Genomic DNA, 19,426 nt, shown 5'->3' with positions numbered 1-19,426 from the left:
GGAAGAATAAATGCTGATTTAAAGGTGGCATATTATGTGTATTTGAGGGTTTTATTTAATCACCCAGTTGATGTGCTTCCTGGGTTAATAGAGCAGCCTGTCCTGGCGTCGCTTCACCTGCAGCTGGAGAATATTTGTATTATAACAGTAAACTTCAGGTTGTTGATGACTGCTAGCACTTAGAGCATTTGGATTGCGTACGGTCGTTTTAGTGGATCACTAATGCACTTAGCTGGCTCGGCCTACAGCTAAATTAAAGAAGACTCATTCAAGACTAACTTGGGCGCAGGCGTAATTCAATTGCCGTGCCTTTAGAGAGCCCCTAACAGACGAGTGATTTCCTTGTTATAAGTCACGTAGTTCCAGAAAGGTCATAATAGGAAAATATTTTAGAGTTTTTTGGTTGCAACAAAATTGGAGACAACAAAATGAATCAGTTTTCTTGGGAGGGGAGGAAAAACAAGTATAAACTCTAAAAGATTTCCAGGTCTAATGTTTCCTTTTCTGCTAATTGTATTGAAACCTCCCAAGCGCTTAGAAGAGTGCTTTGCACAAAGTTAGCACTCAGTTAATACAGAGAAGCAGCATGGCGTAGTGGCTAAATAGTAATAATAATAACGTTGGTATTTGTTAGGCGCTTAGTATGTGCAGAGCACTGTTCTAAGCATTGGGGTAGATACAGGGTAATCAGGTTGTCCCTCGTGAGGCTCACAGTATTAATCCCCATTTTACAGAGGAGGTAACTGAGTCACAGAGAAGTTAAGTGACTTGCCCACAGTCACGCAGCTGACAAGTGGCGGAGCCGGGATTAGAACCCATGATCCCGGCCTACAAGGAGCTTTCAAATTAGAAGGGCCATTTTCAGCCTTTCTGTTGGGTTTTAGTTCAACTTTAGGTATCCGTCTCTGTTTTCCTATGTGCAAAGTAGGGACATTATGACTTGTGATTTTGCCAAGTTTTATTTTAGGGGAGTAGGCAGAGCATGGGAAAAATTACTAAACGGTTCTGTAACTCTAGGAATGTTCGGCAAAAGTAATTCCGTAAAAAACCTTGTACCTTTGAAAGGCACTGTAAAATGTATTTATTGTGCTCGGCACTAGGAGAACTCACTTAAAAGCTTGTAAATAAAGTTATCGCTTTGATGGCTGATGGGTGATCTCATAAGAATTTAGAGAGGGTAAGAGAATACTCTATTTTAGTGACACAGTGGTTTTTGGAGGGTTGGAGGGGGCAGGTGGCCATGATAAGGCAGCCCAGAACTGGGGAAGTTGAGGTATACAAGTCCTCTAGACTGTAAGCTCATTGTGGGCAGGGAATAATAATAATAATGGTATTTGTTAAGCGCTTACTATGCGCAGAGCACTGTTCTAAGCGGACTGTATCTACCAACTCCGTTATATTGTACTCCCCGAAGCGCTTAGTGCGGTGTTCTGCACAGTGTAAGTGCTCAGTAAGTACCGTTGACTGAGCTAAGTGGATAATAGTTATGGTACATGTTAAGCACTTACTATATGCCAAGCACTCTTCTAAGCGCTGGGGTAGGTACAAGCTAATCAGGGTGGACACAGCCCCTGGCCCACAAGGGGCTCAGTCTTAATCCCCATTTTACAGATGAGGGAACTGAGGCCCAGAGAAGTGAATTGCCCAGAGTCACACAGCAGATGCTTGGCAGAGAGGAGATTGGAACCCAGGTCCTCCTGACTCGGAAACCCGTGTTCAATCCAGTTAGCAGTGCTGCTTCTCTTTGATGTCATCTAGTCTGTGGGGAACCTCCCCCCACCGCCCAACCTCCTAGCCCCATAGGTCAGGAACCCCCAGTGAAGAAGCCAACTGAGCCTTTGGTCTTTCTGTTACTACCTAGGAAAGGGCACAGTTCCTAATGGAATTGCCAGAACCTCTTACAGATGCCTCATCTAGCCTCTTTCCTGGGTTGATTTAATAGGTTTCATCACAAAAAGCGGCATTGTCTTGTTTGTCCTCATTAATGTCTGTTTCTTAAACTTGCACTCGTTGCTCATTTAGAACATACATATTTTCAGCCACTCATAATTAAAACAGTTTAAAATGTTAGAGTGGAATTTAGCAGATTATATGTAAAATTGGGAAGCAATTCCAGCCCTCTAGACGGTTAAGCTCACCGTGGCAGGGAATGTGTCCATTTCGTTGTTGAACTCTCTCAAGCGCTTAGAAAAGTGCTCTGCACGCCGTAAGCACTTAATTCGATTGATAATCAGACACCCCTCTGTTGCCTCTATTCCAGGCAGTGTATGTGGTCATTCATTCATTGTCGTATTTACTGAGCGCTTACTGTGTCAGAGCACTGTACTAAGCGCTTGGGAGAGTACAATACAACAGTAAACAGACACAGGCCCTGCCCACCGTGAGCTTTCGGTCTACCTTGGTCTTTGGTTTGACCTTTTAGGGAAGCCAACTTCTGTTCTTCATACACGGTTGTGAGCTTCTCGGGGGGCAAGGTCCGTGTCTAGTTCTCACCCGTATCTTCATTCCCGGTGCCTAATATAGTGCTGAACACACAGTACGCACTTAATGAGGTATATGATCCAAGGGTTGAATTTCACACGTCAAGTCCTTGAAAAGACTCTTGATTGATGTGGGAGGATTTTTGCCTTTGAGTCGCGGAACTGAAAAGCAGTAGAAACTAAATCTTAAGGCTTTCTTTTTCCATTTTTAAAAAATAACCATTTTAACTTCAGACCCGCATTCAGCTCATCTGGACTGTCAACAAAAATCCTCACGTCTTCAACCTTGAGTTTTCCCCAAATTCCAAATACACAGAGCTCAATTTCATCCAAGAGCTCTCTTTAGCCTACATTACTTTTTGTTGATCGTAAAGTTTTTCATGGATTTTCATATTTTCATGGATGAGCAAACCATGTTTAGAAACCCATATTCCATACAATATGGGTTTCTGAACGTGGTTTGTTCATCTATGAAAATTAAAGGGTTTCTTCATCACTGTATTCAGCAGTGATTTTTCAGTTGTGTATTTCACAATTGAAAATGGCTTTTATCTTTTGAGTGTATGTAATTCAAAGCCCTGCTTTGAAGATTCAGCTCGGGATATTCGATCTTGCCTTATCGAGCACAGCTGTGGAAGCTGTTGTTCTAGGTTTCTGAGGAGGATTTTTCTCCTTTCAGGATGATGTTCTGGAAGAGAACAATGAAAAGAATTTCTACGAATCTGACGATGAACAGCAAGAACCCAGTCATCAAGTAAAGAAGCCTTATTCTATGGATCCAGACCATAGATTGCTGATTAGAAATACAAAGCCGTTGTTACAGAGCAGGAATGCCGCGGTAAGATGAAACTTGTATCATTCAGCATCTTTAGCTCAAGGATTTTTCAAATGATATCAATTGAAATGGTCAATGGGGGAGGGAGAGAGGAGAATGAGGTACACTAGGAAGTTGGTTTAAGGGGAATGAAGGCGGAAAGTTTGGAGATGGCGGGTGAAACGAACAGAGAGGTGAGGAGGGGGGAAAGCCTTGAAGCCTGATTGTGGGGAATATTTTATGGATGCCAAGAGACATCTCTCGCCTCCTTGAAACACTCATCGCTGGTTTCATAGATGCCAAGGGACGTGGAAAACAAGTAATGAGTTTCAAGGAAGAGAGAGATGTGGGCCAAACAGTGCTTCAGGAAGATAATATGGGCAGCAGCCAGAAGTTTAGATTGGAGTGGGGTGCGGCTGGGAGGCCAGGGAGGAGTCTAATGCAGAGTCAGTCAGTAAATTTATTGAGTGCTTACTGGGTGCAGTGCACTCTACTAAGCACTTGGGGAAGTATAATACAGCACGCATTCCCTGCCCACAGTGAACTTACAGTCTAGAGGGGGAGACAGACAATATAAATAAATAAAATTACAGGTGTGAACGTAAGGGCCGTGGAGCTGGGAGGAGGGAAGAATAAAGAGAGCAAGTCATGGTGACGCAGAGGGGAGTGGAAGACCAGAGCTTGTTGCCCAGATAGCAGGCGGTGCGGGCGGAGAGGACGGGGCAGATCCGGGAGACGACGTGCAGGAAGAACTGGCAGCGTTTGGAAGTAGATGGAATTTGAAATTGGCACTATAGCTAAGAGTCATTTGGACAATCAGTGCTATTTATTGAGCACTTCCTGCGTGCAGAGACTCTAAGCTCGTGGGCAGGGAACGTGTCTAGCAACTCTGTTATATCGTACTCTCCCAAATGCTCAGTGCAATGCTCTGCACACAGTAAGCACTCAATAAATATGGTTAATTGATTGCAGAGCACTGTACTGAGTACTTGGGACGACCCAGTGCAACAGAGTCAGCAGACGCGTTCCACGCCCACGGCTTACAGTCCAGAGGCAGGGTTTGTTAAATCTGGGGTCTTCTGTGTTTTGAAGACTCTTTCTTTTCAGGTGCAGTTGATCCTCCTTTTGACCATTAATCTTGATAACTTATTGAAAGTTATGGAGTCATTCTCATTTTCTCACTTTCCACACAGTAACCTGCCACAATAACTCTCAAACGATGGTAACCTCATTTGAAAACCCATATTTTCCAGGTGGTGATGGGGGTTGCTCAGCTCTACTGGCATATAGCACCTAAATCTGAAGCTGGAATTGTGTCCAAATCTTTAGTGCGCTTGCTTCGCAGCAATCGGTGAGTCTGGACTTTTTTTTCCTCCTTCTCTTCCTTCAGCACTGATCATATTTAACAGAGAGGCATCCTTTGTCTTTTAGACAGACATTATATGTGGATTTGCACATTTACAAAAAAAGCTTTAACGTCCAGCTGATACTCATGAAAGCCTGTCAAAAACAATCCCGGGCACAAGTGATAAATATTGATTTCTACCAAAAAGCTTGAAAATGTGTTGAAGCACGTCGCGTGATCTACACCCTAACCATTGACCTACTCCTGCTTGGAGTGGCTACTGACAGCCCTCAAGAATTCAGGATCCTCCTTTGCCAAGTTCCCTCTCTCCGTCTTTCATTTTCTCCTCACGCATTAAAAAAAAAATAATTACTGAGGAAAAGCACTAAAAAGAAAACTCCCAAAATGGTGTGTACTGACCTTGAGGAAACAGCTAGTGTTTATACTTGTGACCATGCCTGCTGACATTCATAAATCTCTTTTTATTGATCAAACAACTGTTAGTAATATCATGGTATTAAGCACTTACCATATGTCAAGCACTGAGGTAGGTACCAGATCATTAAGTTGGACACCCTCCCTGTCCTATACGGGATTCCCATTCTAAGTCAGAGGGAGAACTGGTATAAAAACCCCATTTTTCGGAAGAGGAAAGTGAAGTATTGAGGTGTGGTGACTTGCCCGAGGTCACAAGCAGGCAAGTGGCAGAGCAGGGATTAGAACCCAGGTCCTCTGACTCCTGGCCCTTTGCACTTTCCACTATGTCATGCCGCTTTTGTTAACTGCAGTACAGGCAATATAAATTCTCTGATGTAAGTAAAAGCATCATAAGGTACAAATGAGGTTGTTCTTTGTGGAAATTCCTAGAACTTACGTGGTTGCAGGACATTTAAAAATAAAAGGTACTGGATGTGAAATTGACTGGAGTTATATTAGCCCCAGAGGGGGTCAGAGCCCTTCGGTGTTTGTTTGAAACCAAGGCGTAGGTAAGGATGAGTATTTGGGTGAAACAGTGCAAAAGAGGTATGTTTTTGGCCTCAGAGATGTCGTTCTGTATTTTTTTCATTTACATTTAATTCTTAAAAATAACATTAAAGAACCGACAGATTGCAAAACCTATTGCAAAACCGCAGGCCAGTGAAGTATGGACGGGTGTAGGGAGAAATAGGCAGAGAGGTCAGTGAGGAGGCGGATGCAGTAGTCAAGGCAGGATGTGATCAGTGCTTGAATCAATTTAGTAGCTGCTTGGATGGAGAAGAGGAGGCCAATTTTAGTTATGTTGTGAAGGGAGAACTGAAAGGATTTAGTGACAGGTTGAGTACTTGGAATGAAGGAGAGAGATGAGTTGATAATGCCAAACTTATGGACATATAAGACAGGGAGGCTGGTGGTGAGATCGTAATAACAACCGTGGTCTTTGTCAAGTACTGACTCTATGCCAAGCACTGTTCTAAGCACCGGGATAGATACAAGACGATCAGGTCCTTTTTGGGGCTCACAGTCGAAGCAGAAGGGGACAACAGGCATTGAGTCCCCATTTTGCAGATGGGGGAACTGAAGTGCGGAAAAGTTGTGACTTCCCCAAAGTCACACAGCAGATACCTGACAGGACTAGGAATAGAACCCAGCTCCTCTGACTCCCAGGTCCATGCTGTTTCTACTAGGCCGTGCTGTTTTCCTAAGCGATGGGAAAAAGTGGGGTAGGGCACGGTTTGGGTGGGGAGATGATCGGCCCCATTTTGAACGTGTTTGACTTGTCGGTGGGACCACCAAGTAGAGATGTCCTCGGGCCAGAAGGAAACGCAGTACGGCAGAGGAGGAGAGAGGTCAGGGCTGGAGATGTAGATTTGGGAATCATCTACGTAGAGGCGGTAGTTGAAGCCATGGTAATGAATGAGTTCTCCCAAGGAGTGACTGTAGATGGAGAATAGAAAGGGACCGAGAACTTAGCCCCGAAGGACTCCCACGGTTACAGGGTGGGAGAGAGAGGAAGAGCCTGTGAGAGAGACAGCGGCCAGAGAGACAGGAGAACCAGGAGAGGAAAGTGTCAGTGAAACCCAGGTTAGATCATGTTCCCAGGAGAAGGGAGCGGTGGGCAGTTGGAGAAGGCAGCTGAGAGGTCTAGCAGGATTAGGGTGAAGTAGAGGACCGTTGGTGACCTTAGGATGGTTTCCATGGCATATGGAAGCCAGATTGGGGGTCAGTGAAGAAGAGATTTGGATAAGTGGAAGTGGAGACCGCCTCTGAGGAGAACTCGCCCAAGGAATTTTGAAAGGAATGGTAGGGCAATAACTGGAGGGAGCTGGGGGCAGTCAAGGGATGGCTATTTTTTAGGAAAAGAGATACCCCGGCACATAGAGGACAGTGCCTGGCACATAGTAAGCACTTAAATTTGTTGCCGATCGGTACTTCCCAAGTGCTCAGTACAGTGCTCTGCACACAGTAAGCGCTCAATAAATGCCATTGAATGAATGAATGAGACACTTAAAATAAATCGAACGTACTCTGTGGAGCTATCCCTATCGTCTTGGTCCAAGCTGCAAGACTGCTTCCTTTCTTCAGTTATTTATGTCAGTATTGGTTTAAATCTGGGGGCTTTCCTAAAACCCTGACATAGCAACTGACATATTGTTAGCATCTCCTCGACCCCTTTCGTCGGACAGTTTCGTATGTCCCACTCCCCCGTGGTTCACTGAGGCAATCCCTCTGCCATCTCCCAGTCCCTTCTTTCAAGTACTCCTTTACCTCCTGTCATCCCCCAAACTGGCGTTCACAGTTTGAATGGCCACGAAGCCCTGTAGGTGCTCAGCGTAGCCATTTGCTTCCCAATCCAAGGTTTGAGCATTAAAATATAAGATAGGTATTAAGCCCTTTTTCCTGACAGATCAAACCTAGTTTGATAGTTTTAGGCAAAAATAGTTTTTCAGAACTAGGAAACCATAGTCATAAACTTTCAGGATTTGCTAAAAGCCTTTTAGCAGTAAATGTAAGTGCATTCCTTCAAAATGAAATATATTGCTGATTCTCTGCTTTAATGCATTGCTCTCTCCGGGTGTCATTTTATTGAAAAATGTAACCCATGATACTCTTTTTTTGATTTCTAGGGAGGTACAGTACATTGTATTGCAGAATATTGCCACTATGTCTATTCAAAGAAAGGTATGTTAACTACGATATAGATTTTAAGTGCCAAGCACCCTTTGGGGCTTAATAAGTTCTCTCTGATGGCAGTGAATGAATTAAGCATTGACCATTTAAATTTTCTTTAAAACTAGGGTACGTTCGAACCTTACCTGAAGAGTTTCTATGTCAGATCAACAGATCCAACTATGATCAAGATTCTGAAGGTATGGATGTTTTTCAGTTTCATGACTACCATCTTAATGTGATCTTTGTTTGAAATGTTCCCTGAAGCCATAGGCAGGCTGGAGTCCTTTTCATCATCAGTCATTATCAATCGTATATATTGAGCGCTTACTGTGTGCAGAGCACTGTACTAAGCACTTGGGAGAGTACAGCGTCACAGAGTTGGAAGACGCATTCCTTGCCCACAAGCTTACAGTCTAGAGGGGAGATAGGCGTTAATATAAATAAATAAATTGCAGACATGTACCTAAGTGCTGGGAGGCTGAGGGAGGGGTAAATAAAATTTCCTGTGGGATTTGCATTTTTGATCTGCATTCTAATTATCTCCTTGTGTAAACCTGTACTGCATGCATTCAGTATCTGCATTGGGGTTGTTAGGAAAGGGGAGGGATTAAGGTCATCTCATGTCTGACACCAGCCGGCTGATCTACAAGTGGTAGCGTTAATTACCGTGTGCAGAGCGCTGTACTCAGCACTTGGGAGAGTACAGTAGAAAAGAGTTGGAAGACACTTTCCCTGCCCACAACGAGCTTATAATCTAGATGGGGGAGAAAGGCATTAATAGAAATAAAGTAAAGAGAAACCCTTTTCCAAAGGAGATGTCATATGTTCCTGAAGGTTGAGATGTGTAATGCATATCTTTGTTGATGTGGGAACCAAAATTGGACCCAATTTAGAATTGAGCTACCCTTACTGGACGGTGGAAGTTAAATTAAAATACACATGCCGTTTAAAATGTCAGGGATCCGGACGTGTGCACTGCGGTGCTAGTTTTCCTTCAATGTGGGGTTGAAAAGAGCCCATCCTTGTATGGTAGGAGAACCCAGACTCCTGTGCTCTATTTGAAGAGCTCAGTGATGATATAAAAATGTAAAGTTTGGTGAGTAGAAATCATAACTGAACTCATTAAATGTACAAGGAATTCAGTGGTCTGGACCAATTCCCAATCTTCTCTTTTGTAGATTATCTGCTCATTTTCAAGTGATATCAAGTCAGATACCCTTTTGATCAATCTAGGAGACTCTTCAGTAACTTGACTGGCTTTGCCCCTTGATTCTGGATAGCAGAATTTTAATTCTTATTCAAGAGGATAATGTGAGGATCACACTGTTTGTGTGTGACTGGGAGCTCTGGGATGAAAGGATTCCACCGAGGCGGCCCGGGGCCTCCAGACCCTTAAGCTTTGGAATCTGCAGTGGGCTGTGTTTTCTGGGCAGCTTCCTTCCTCTGTCCTCCCTTTCACTCCCAAGGAGAGGAAGCACGACCTCTGTGAGATAGCAGAAGAAGATGAGCAGAAGCTATGGGAGGAAGGAATCCATCTCAGTGAATTAATAACTAGAGTATTGTGCTTAGTGGTTGGGAAAGTACCATAGAACAGGTAAAGATCATAACAGATGTGGCATTGAGGTCCTTGTGGGCCAAACGTTGGAGTAGATGCAAGCACTTACTATGCGCTAAGCACTGTTCTAAGCACTGGGGTAGGGAGAGAGCGTGGCTCAGTGGAAAGAGCACGGGCTTAGAAGTCAGAGGTCATGGGTTCTATTCCTGGCTCCGCCATCTGTCAGCTGGGTGACTTTGGGCAAGTCACTTAACTTCTGGGTGCCTCAGTTCCCTCATCTGTAAAATGGGGATTAAGACTGTGAGCCTCACGTGGGACAACCTCATTCCCCTGTATCTACCCCAGCGCTTAAAACAGTGCTCAGCACATAGCGCTTAACAAATACCAACATTATTATTATTATTACAAATTAGGTTGGACACAGCCCCGGTTCCACATGGCTTAGTGGATAGAGCAAAGGCCTAGGAGTCAGAAGGTCATGGATTCTAATCCCTGCTCCGCCACGTGTCTGCTGTGTGACCTTGGGCAAGTCACTTCTCTTCTCTGGGCCTACCTCAGCTGTAATATGAGGAGTAAGAGGGTGAGCCCTGTGTGGGACAGAGGGTGGGTCCAACCCAAATAACTTTATCTATCCCAGCGTTTAGAACAGTCCTTGGCACATAGTAAACACTTTAGTACCATAATTATAATTATTAATTGTTATATAAGACTCACAGTCTGAGGGAGGGCAAACGGGTATTGAATCCTCATTTTATAGATGAGGAAACTGAGGCACAGGGAAATTAAGCTACTGCCCAAGTTTACCCAAGAGTCAAGTGGCAGAGTCAGGATTAGAACCCGCATCCTCTGACTCCCATGCTCTTTCCTTTAGGCCATGTTGCTTCACCATAGTAGACACAGTTCCTGCCCTCAAGTAGCCTACAGTCTAGTGGAGGAGGCAGGCAATAAAATAAATTACAGATAGGAGAAGGGCCAGAGAATATGATGTACATATGTGTTACTTTAGCACAGTGCTCTCCACACCGTAAGCACTCAATAAATACGATTGAATGAAAAGGAGGAGGGATGAGTTCCCAAGTACGTAAGTGCTTGAATGACAGTAGTGAGGGCGGATAAGGTGGGGAGATGAAAGATTAATCAGGGAAGGCTTCCCGGAGTAAATGTGATTTGAGACGTTCGTGAAGATGGGGAGACCGTAGGCAGCGGGATATAACGTGGAAGGGAATTTCAGGTAGGAAGGAGGACGGGGGCGATGTAAAGTGATAGGGAATTCCAGGTAGGTAGGAGGGTGTGGACAAGAGGTTGATCACTAGAGACAAGAACATTGCATAGTGAGTAAATTGGTTTCAGTGGAGTGAAACGTGAGAACCAGGGATAGTGGGAGAGGAGTGAGAATAAGCTAAAATTGGGAGTTATCTCTGGGGCTAGTTAATATTCCGCTTGTCTGCTAGATTGGGAACTTATTAAGGGACATGCGAGACAGGGACTGTGTCCAATCTGATTTTCTTGTAGCCACCCCAGCGTTTAATACAGTGCCTGGCACATAGTAAGCACTGAACAAATGCCATTATCATTATTATTATTCTTGTGGGCAGTGGTCATATACAGCAACTCTTTTTTATAATCTCTCAATTGCTTAGTTCAGTGTTTTGCACATAATAAGCGCTCAATAAATACAGTAAATTGACCTGCTGCTGGATTTTGGAGTCACTCACAAAGAAGTGGTGTTGAAGCTGTGAAATCAGATGAGCTTCCCAAGAGAGTGGGCGTAGATTGGGAATCGAAAACCGGGCCTTGGGGGACACCCCCCCCCCCCCCCCAGTTAGGCAATGGGAGGCAAAAGAAGAGCTGGTGAAAAGGACTGAGGAGTGACCAGGAAGGGAAGAGGAGAACCAGGAGAGTACGGTATCAGAGAAGCCAGGGTTAACTAGTGTTTTGCAAAAGAAGGTCCACAGTTGTCCCTAGAGATCACCACCGTTTCGGGCTCTGAGCTAGGATGATTTGAATTTTCAGTCCCTGCTGAGAGGTGACCCATGCCTTCCTGCCCCTGGCCTGGGGTGACCTGTGGCTCTCTACTGCTGGCCCTTTCTGAAGGTTGTGACGACTTGCTCCTGGTGACGGGGGCTGGAGGACTGGGGTCTTGGATGTACTTTCAGACTGGGGCAAGGAGGGAGCAAGCAGGTAGGTTTGGTCCAGTTGTTCCCTGGGGCAGTGAGTGGAGGAGGAGTCATGACAAGGTGGCCGTACTTAGTTTAACACCTGACTATAGGCAGAGAAGTTGGACTGGTTAGCCTTTAAGTAAGGCCAAATTGAAGGTTACTTTTGGTCCTGCTGAAAAATTTACTATACGTGTGCTCTTTCTCAGTTGGAGATCTTGACAAATTTGGCAAATGAAGCCAACATATCGACGCTGCTTCGAGAATTCCAGGTTGGTGGACAGACGTTTTCTTTGGGTTCATATGGGTTGTGGCCGAGGCGTTCGCCGTATCGCATCTTGCCCGAGCGGGGACTGCGGAGGCCATTGGAGGACTCGTTCTGGCCCACCGCGTGGATTGCTGGGAAATAATTCTATTTATCGTGATGATGTTGTCTTGTTTTTGTCCGTCTGTCTCCCCGGATTAGACTGTGAGCCCGTCATTGGGCAGAGGTTGTCTCCATCTGTTGCCGAATTGTACATTCCAAGCGCTTAGTAGAGTGCTGTGCACATAGTAAGTGCTCAGTAAATACTATTGAACGAATGAAAATAATGGCCAACCTGGAATCAGAGGAGAGTCTACACCAGCTTTTGGCATTCCTGATGTAGCTAGTTGTCATCTACCCTGCTTCATGTAGGAAATGAGTTCTTCTAGGTGAGGGGATTTCTTTGCTGATTTTTAAGCATATGGTAGTGTTATAAATCAAATAGAAATTGTCCTATCATTGATAAAGACCCATATTTTGTATTTAAATTTAATTGTCGATTGAGGGGCTAATAATTAGAAATGGCTTATTCCTATACTATTTATTAGATTCCCAGTTATTCTATTGAGTTGTTCACATATTACAAAAATATATCAGATAAAATAAAGCTGTTAACATTTGCAACCTAAATGGAGAATTTTTCTTAAACATGTTTATCTAGTGCAGTACAAGTCTATTTTAAATATTTATTTAGATTTTCCCCTGCTCTCCTGTTCGAAGAAGCCCCGAAAGTACTTTTTTCTGCTTTGTAAAATCATCAGTCTGCTTTACAAAGTGCAGAGAGCTGAAATTTTTTACATTTTGCTGCCTTCAGAGAGGAAGGGACCTAAGTAAGAAAAATTTTGAGCTAAAGCAAATTACTTTTGGAAAATTAAATTTGATTACACATTTACCTTTCGCCTGTTCTTCTAGCGATGAGCACTGTATATACGTGCCATTTTCTAAATGTAAGGCTCCCCAGTTCTATTTAATCTAGAAAATTTAAACTAAAATCACAAGTGTTTTATGCATCAGTGAGATTAATGTAGACAAGGTGTCAGTCTCATATTGCATTTCTGGTAGGTCCTTTTTAGGCTTTTTTTGATGATGTTGTTTGGGATTTTCAAGTAAATGCCCCAGAGTGGAGTACCGGAATCACATTTTACTGGTACCATATTTCTTGAGGGAGATTAAAAACCCTTGGTAGATGCTCAGTCGACAGCAGGAGAGCAAACCCCAGATTAGGAGAAGATAAGAGGTTAAAGGAGGTTTCGAAGGTGTGCTTTGCTTAGCCATCCCCCGACAGCTGCTCAGAGCCCAAATTGATACTCAGGGAGCACTGAGCTGGGCTGTACCATCCTCAGTCAGCGGGGAACTAGGGGCACATGGAGGAAATGGACTTTTCATTGCTTATTTCTAAGTTAAAAGTCACTTTTCAGGATTTCAAGGGAAACCGTTACCCCATGTGGAAAATTCCCCAGGTAGAAATGCCCTCTTCTTCCCCCAGGAAATAATCAAGCATTCACTTTAAATTTGGAAGCGACCCCCAGGAAACTGTGGCTGTTTCCCTCCTGCTCTCTGAATTCACTGCCGTCTAAGGGGGATAGAGCAAAAGTCACCAAACCTTTGGTGACAGATAATCTGTCGCAGCCTTCCCACTGCCTTAAGTCTCTAGGCTTACGCCAGCCGGGAACCTTCCCCCACTTCTCAGTCTTGAAGTTGAGAGTCCCCGAAAATGTCTTAAGGAAAAACAGTGTGAGGTTTCTAAGAGTACTCATGTGTCTGTATGTTGTGGTTCATTGTCAGTGTGTTGTCATTATCACAATTATTCTATTTACTGATCACCTTTTTTTAAAAATTTTGGTTAAATAGACAACTCTGCCATAGCATTAATATCTTATTTTTAGTGAATACTTTTCATGTAGTTATACTTCTTTGGGAGGATCTAATCAGCCTTTTCAAGGTGACAGTTATTGTTGGAATTATTGCTGTAGCACGTGAAATTTCTATGAAGTACTATTATTGAATATCAGCAGAGCATGCTGCTCTGTATTTACCTCGCCAAGAACTCTGAGTAATCGTCACTGTTTTGAAATAAAGGTTGGCCAGTTTGTTTTTTTTTAATTGTCGGACCTAGATAGTTCAAGACCCACATCTCGAATAAAACCCCGTTCTCGGTGATGTTTTTACCTCTGATAGTCCCATGTTGCTTTCCAAATGGTGCGTCTTTGCCGGCAGGGCCTATCGAATCCTTGCTTCTGCTTCCCCGAGTCTCATTCTCCCAATTCCCTAGCTCACTCTCACTGAAAGATACCAATTCTTTCTTCAGGCAGGTAAGTTATTCAAAGATTCACAGATGCTGCTAGTTAAATGGACTGAAACCTCCCTGAAGACCAAGTTCTCATCAGCTCCTCCAACCTTGCCCTCAGACTAATTGCCGTCTCTGGGTGACTCACCCCTGACTACCTCTCTAGAATCAGAGCACCCCCCCACAAGGCCACAGGTGACGTGAATTGTCGTGAAAATACATTTTCCAAACTAAAAAGCAAAGCCTAACAAAGCGCGACGTTAGGGTAACATCTGATGTGTAATATAGGGTCTGCAGAAGACATTTTGGGACAGTGTGCCACTTGGCGGGGCTTCCGGGTGGCGTGATCAGCGCGTGGCTAATGGAAACCTTCTGTTCTTTAGACCTACGTGAAGAGTCAGGATAAACAATTCGCGGCAGCTACCATTCAGGCCATCGGCAGATGCGCGACCAACATCTCCGAAGTGACTGACACCTGCCTGAACGGCCTGGTTTGTTTGCTGTCCAACAGGGATGGTAAGCTAAAAATTCCATTTGTCTCTAAGTGATGGACAGAGTGAATCTTGGCAGGCCAACAGGTGGTAGCAGATAATTAAAAAAATATATAGGACAAGGTGGCTTCGGAGGTGAATAATAATGTTGGTATTTAAGCGCTTACTATGTGCAGGGCACTGTTCTAAGCGCTGGGGTAGATACAGGGTCATCAGGTCGTCCCACGTGAGGCTCACAGTTCATCCCCAGTTTACAGATGAGGTAACTGAGGCCCAGAGAAGTGAAGTGACTTGCCCACAGTCACCCAGCTGACAAGTGGCAGAGCCGAGAGTCGAACCCATGACCTCTGACTCCGAAGCCCGGGCCCTTTCCACTGAGCCACGCTGAATCAAATCAGCCAGGAGCCTTTTCGCTCGCCGTGGAGGTAGACCCACTGCTTGGCGATACTTGAGGTTTGGATTTCCAAAGGGAGGAGAAACGTGGATGTTCAGATGAGGAACTGATTTTTAAAGGCATCCGTTCTAGTAGCCGTGACAGTTTAATCTGTTACCTGCGATTCTTCAAAATGTAATAATGGGCCCTGTTGCCTTTTCCCCCGATTTGGACTTTAGTATGGCCTGGCTTCCATTCACCTGCAGAGGGTGCTGGAGACAGGCAAATGTGGGTGGTTTTTTGGTCAACATACATTTGTGAGATCCAAAGTAATGTGAATTGTATAAGCGTAAGAGTTAATTAAGAACTTGGTGTGGTTCTGACCTTCCTTAAATTTATTCCTTAAATTAAAAAAAAAAATCAGCACTACCAAATCCATTAGCTCCCAATAGCTAAAGAGTACGCAAGCCAAACGAAAGGTAGACATTTGATAAGATTTGGGAGTTGCTATCCAGTAACCAAGTGTTGCCCGAAGGCTATAGTTTTAAGGGGTTGGGGAATTTTGTGCACCTAGTGTCAGAGAAATCGGCCTTAGAGAGTTAAATTCAGCCCAGTTTTGGAAGGGAATGATTCACTTTAAGGAATTTTTTCTGTCGTTGCTGGCGTTTGTTTTGATAATGAGAAAGTTCCCCTTATTGAAATTGCAGTTCTGTAATTAATGTACTCTTGTGGTTGTTATGGGAATAATTTGTGGATTCCCGTAAAATAGCAGCATAACTTCCATTTTAGGATAAAGCAAGACAAAAGGATACATAATGATGATGATAATTGGGGTATTTGCTAGGCTCTTACTGTGTGCTGAGCCATGTGATGATAATAATGTTGGTATTTGTTAAGCGCTTACTATGCGCAGAGCACTGTTCTAAGCGCTGGGGGAGATACAGGGGTTGTCCCACCTGAGGCTCACAGTTAATCCCCATTATACAGATGAGGTCTGAGGCACAGAGAAGTGAAGTGACTTGCCCACGCTCTGGGATAGATAGAAGGTAATAAGGTTGGACACAGTCCCAGTAACCTCAACAGGTGCACAGTCTAAGTAGGAGGGAGAACAGGCATTGAATCCTCTTCTTAACTGGTGAGGAAACTGAGGCACAGTGAAGTGAAGTGACTTTCCCAAGGTCACACAGCAGGCAAGTGGAAGAACGGGGATTAGAGCCAAGTCCTCTGACTCCCAGGACCTGTGCTCTCTGCACTAGGCCAAAGAGCTGAAACTCTAGTCAGTTGTTCGGTAATCCACACTCCCAAGAAAGGCCCTCCCCATTTTTTCTCCTGATTGCTTCGTCTATTAATATTATCTCCATGGCAGCATCTTTGAGAGAGTTTTCAATTAACCATGGAGGAACATTAGGAATCAACTCCCCTCTAAACAGAAGGGCTTCACTGCAGGGTCGGTGACCTGGAACCTTACCGGAAAAGGAACGGCCCAGAAGATGCAGCTCAGATGGCGGTCGCCCTCCTATCCTTGGCCACCGTTGGGCTCCAAACCATTAATGGCGGCATTTCAGGCACCACAGGTCTTCGTCTCATTCTCTAGCGGGGGGAACCCGTGTTGACACCATAAGCTGCCGTCAGTACAGGTTTCCCCAGAGAGAAATTCTCAGGATCGGGGCGATTTGGGGAGATGCAGAAGCGGCCGGGTGCTATTTCTTTTCCCCACACTGAGAAATTCAGTCTGGCTCCAAAGATTCCCTGCAGGCTTTAATGATAATGGGAATGAGTATTACAAGCATTTAGTACAGCGCATTACACCCAGTGGACTCTCAATAAATGCCATTATTACTACTGCTCTTAGCTGAGTGCTCAACGCTTACACACAAAGTTAATGTCCAATGTTATATACCTTAATTGAATTTAGTTTAATACTCTGATATTACTAAAAATTGGTAGCAACATGGAGAAAGTTGATAAAATGCCGGGTTTTTTTCACTGTGGCAGTGAAAAGGATATTAGCGGTGTCGGTGCGCCCCAAATTGCGATTGGGTCGTAGAACCTAAAAACTCTATGTGGGAGGGGTAGGTTTTACAAATATTAACAAAAGAAACTTGGTAGCAGCGTTTTAGAGTAGAGATTTGTTCCCCAACCCAATAGTATCTCCTCCAGGTGTAATGACTGGATGAAAAGAATATTAAGTTATTTTTGTATAATCGATTAAACCAGATGTAATACAGTGGTGTTGTCCAAATCACGACCTGCTTTGTTGGCGAGGAGCCCCACCTCCTCAGCCTTTGCACACATCAATCAGCAGAATAAGTATATGCGATAAAAATATAGAAAAGTTCTGATTCCTCTCTCTACTACAGGTATTTTCATTTTATAGAATATGAAACCAAATCATTGACACTACCTGTGAGTGCCTAAGAAGTGAATAAGAATTTGATTTATAGCACGGCATTTAATATTGAAGTGAGTTTTAATGAACCATTTTCAGTTAGATTTTATTCAGAAAGAACAGTGCTTAAGCGCTTAGTAAAATGCTCTGCACACAGTAGGCGCTCAGTAAATACAATCGAATGAATGAAAAAAAAATCTATCTAGGATTCTATGTCATGTGGAAGTAAGTTTCCCAGCTAAACATCAGAGCCGTGACATCTTCTATTCAAATTTTCAAATCCTTTTTTTGTGTGACTCTCACTCCATTTTGCTTTATCTGAATTTTTGGTTTAAACTGGAGTTTAAACCCCAATGGAGTCGATTGACAGTACGTAGCCGGAAATATTTCTGATGGTCCTTGATGTTCTGCCACAACTCTGCCTCCTCCCCATTGCTGCTCTATAGATCTGTTATAGGAGCTCTGGTTCGGCAGTGGCTGGGTGAGAAGCAATGGAGAGGTTGAAAAATATTCTAGTAGGTAATTGGAAAGAGCCCGGGCTTGGGAGTCAGAGGTCATGGGTTCGAATCCCGGCTCTGCCACTTGTCAGCTGTGTGACTGTGGGCAAGTCACTTCACTTCTATGGGCCTCAGTTACCCCATTTGGAAAATGAGGATTAAGACTGTGAGCCTCACGTGGGACAACCTGATTACCCTGTATCTACCCCAGCTCTTAGAACAGTGCTCTGCACATAGTAAGCACTTAAATACCAACATTATTATTATTATTAGAACCTTCGTGGCAAAATACTCCCCTTGAACGTCAGTATCTAGGCCTAAAATATAGGCCCGAGACACATGACGTACAGTAGGGCACTAGAGTGAATTCAATGAAGGAAATGCAAGAGGTCTCTCAGGTCATTTCTCCACAGGGTCTTGAAGGCAGAATTTCTGAACCGTATTTCTTGGAGGTAATTGAATCCTGAAAATATTTTGGGAAAATATGCTGCTGTTTGGTGGAGACTAGAGGGACCTAGAAGTGGGTTTTTAAGTTCTTTCGGTTACCTTGCTTCTCCAGCATGGATCTTTGTGGCTGGTGGCAGATTCTCTCTCCTCATCTTCCTCTAATTCACCAGGATTAGGGAAGGCGGGAGGTCGTCACCGTCGTCCTCATCAGTATTTATTGAGCAATTTATTGAGCACTTGCTGTGGGCCAAGCATTTGGGAGCCGTATCAGTGTTCTCAGCTGGAAAGACCAGCTTTGGATCCAAAGGACTTTTTGAGTGGTTTGAATACCTTCTGTCCTTTATCTGGGGATGACTAGATTTCTGTGAAAGCTTCCTGTGGAAATAATGAACCTTTCTGGAACACATTGCTTAGTACACAAATATCACTTAGCCTCTCATTTTAATTTTGTTTGAGTTGCGTCATATAAAAATCACTATGGTCTGGATTCGTTATATCAGCAGCCTTGAGTAAATTCTTCATTAGTATTAGCATTTCTGCATTGTAGTGTGAATGATAGAATAGGGCTCAAACTCATAATATACAGTCCAGGTGTCTTTCCAGGTAAGGAAGGAGCATGACACAGTGGAAAGAGTATGGGAATGGGAGTCAGAGGACCTGGGTTCTCATCTCAGCATCACCATTAGCTGCTGTGTGACATTGGACAAGTCACGTCATTTCTCCGTGTCTCCATTTCCTCATCTGTAAAATGGAGATTAAATCCTACTCCCTCCTAATTACACTGTGAGCCCCGTGTGAGACAGGGACTCTGTCCATCCTGATTATTTTATATCTACCCGAGCACTTAGAACAGGACTCGGCACGTAGTAAGCACTGAACAAGTGCTATCTGTTGCCGAATTGTACATTCCAAGCGCTTAGTACAGTGCTCTGTACTTAGTAAGCGCTCAATAAATACTATTCAATGAATGAATATATAATTATTAATAATTGAAGTCAAGAAATTTTCCATTGCAATATGACACTGGGTGACATTGAGTGGCTTGACTACTGGGCACGATGATGATGATGGTATTTGTTAAGTGCTTACTATGTGTCAAGCATTGCTCTAAGCGCTGGGGCAGTTGAAAATCTAATCA

At 43.9% G+C, this 19,426-nt stretch overlaps 1 protein-coding gene across 2 annotated transcripts in view; it reads left to right on the top strand.

The window, feature by feature from the left end:
- Nucleotides 1-19,426, top strand: part of AP3B1 (adaptor related protein complex 3 subunit beta 1) — a 249,431-nt gene that overhangs the window by 101,650 nt on the left and 128,355 nt on the right. For both annotated transcript variants that reach the window (XM_029079817.1, XM_029079872.2), the window contains exons 8-13: nucleotides 3,160-3,318; nucleotides 4,548-4,645; nucleotides 7,744-7,798; nucleotides 7,915-7,986; nucleotides 11,710-11,772; nucleotides 14,475-14,607. In XM_029079817.1, the coding sequence (XP_028935650.1) occupies nucleotides 3,160-3,318; nucleotides 4,548-4,645; nucleotides 7,744-7,798; nucleotides 7,915-7,986; nucleotides 11,710-11,772; nucleotides 14,475-14,607 (580 nt within the window). The remainder of the gene's footprint in view (nucleotides 1-3,159; nucleotides 3,319-4,547; nucleotides 4,646-7,743; nucleotides 7,799-7,914; nucleotides 7,987-11,709; nucleotides 11,773-14,474; nucleotides 14,608-19,426) is intronic.

Source organism: Ornithorhynchus anatinus, chromosome 1, assembly GCF_004115215.2.
Source record: "Ornithorhynchus anatinus isolate Pmale09 chromosome 1, mOrnAna1.pri.v4, whole genome shotgun sequence".
NCBI lineage: Eukaryota > Metazoa > Chordata > Mammalia > Monotremata > Ornithorhynchidae > Ornithorhynchus > Ornithorhynchus anatinus.
This window is presented reverse-complemented; position numbering and strand designations above follow the sequence as displayed.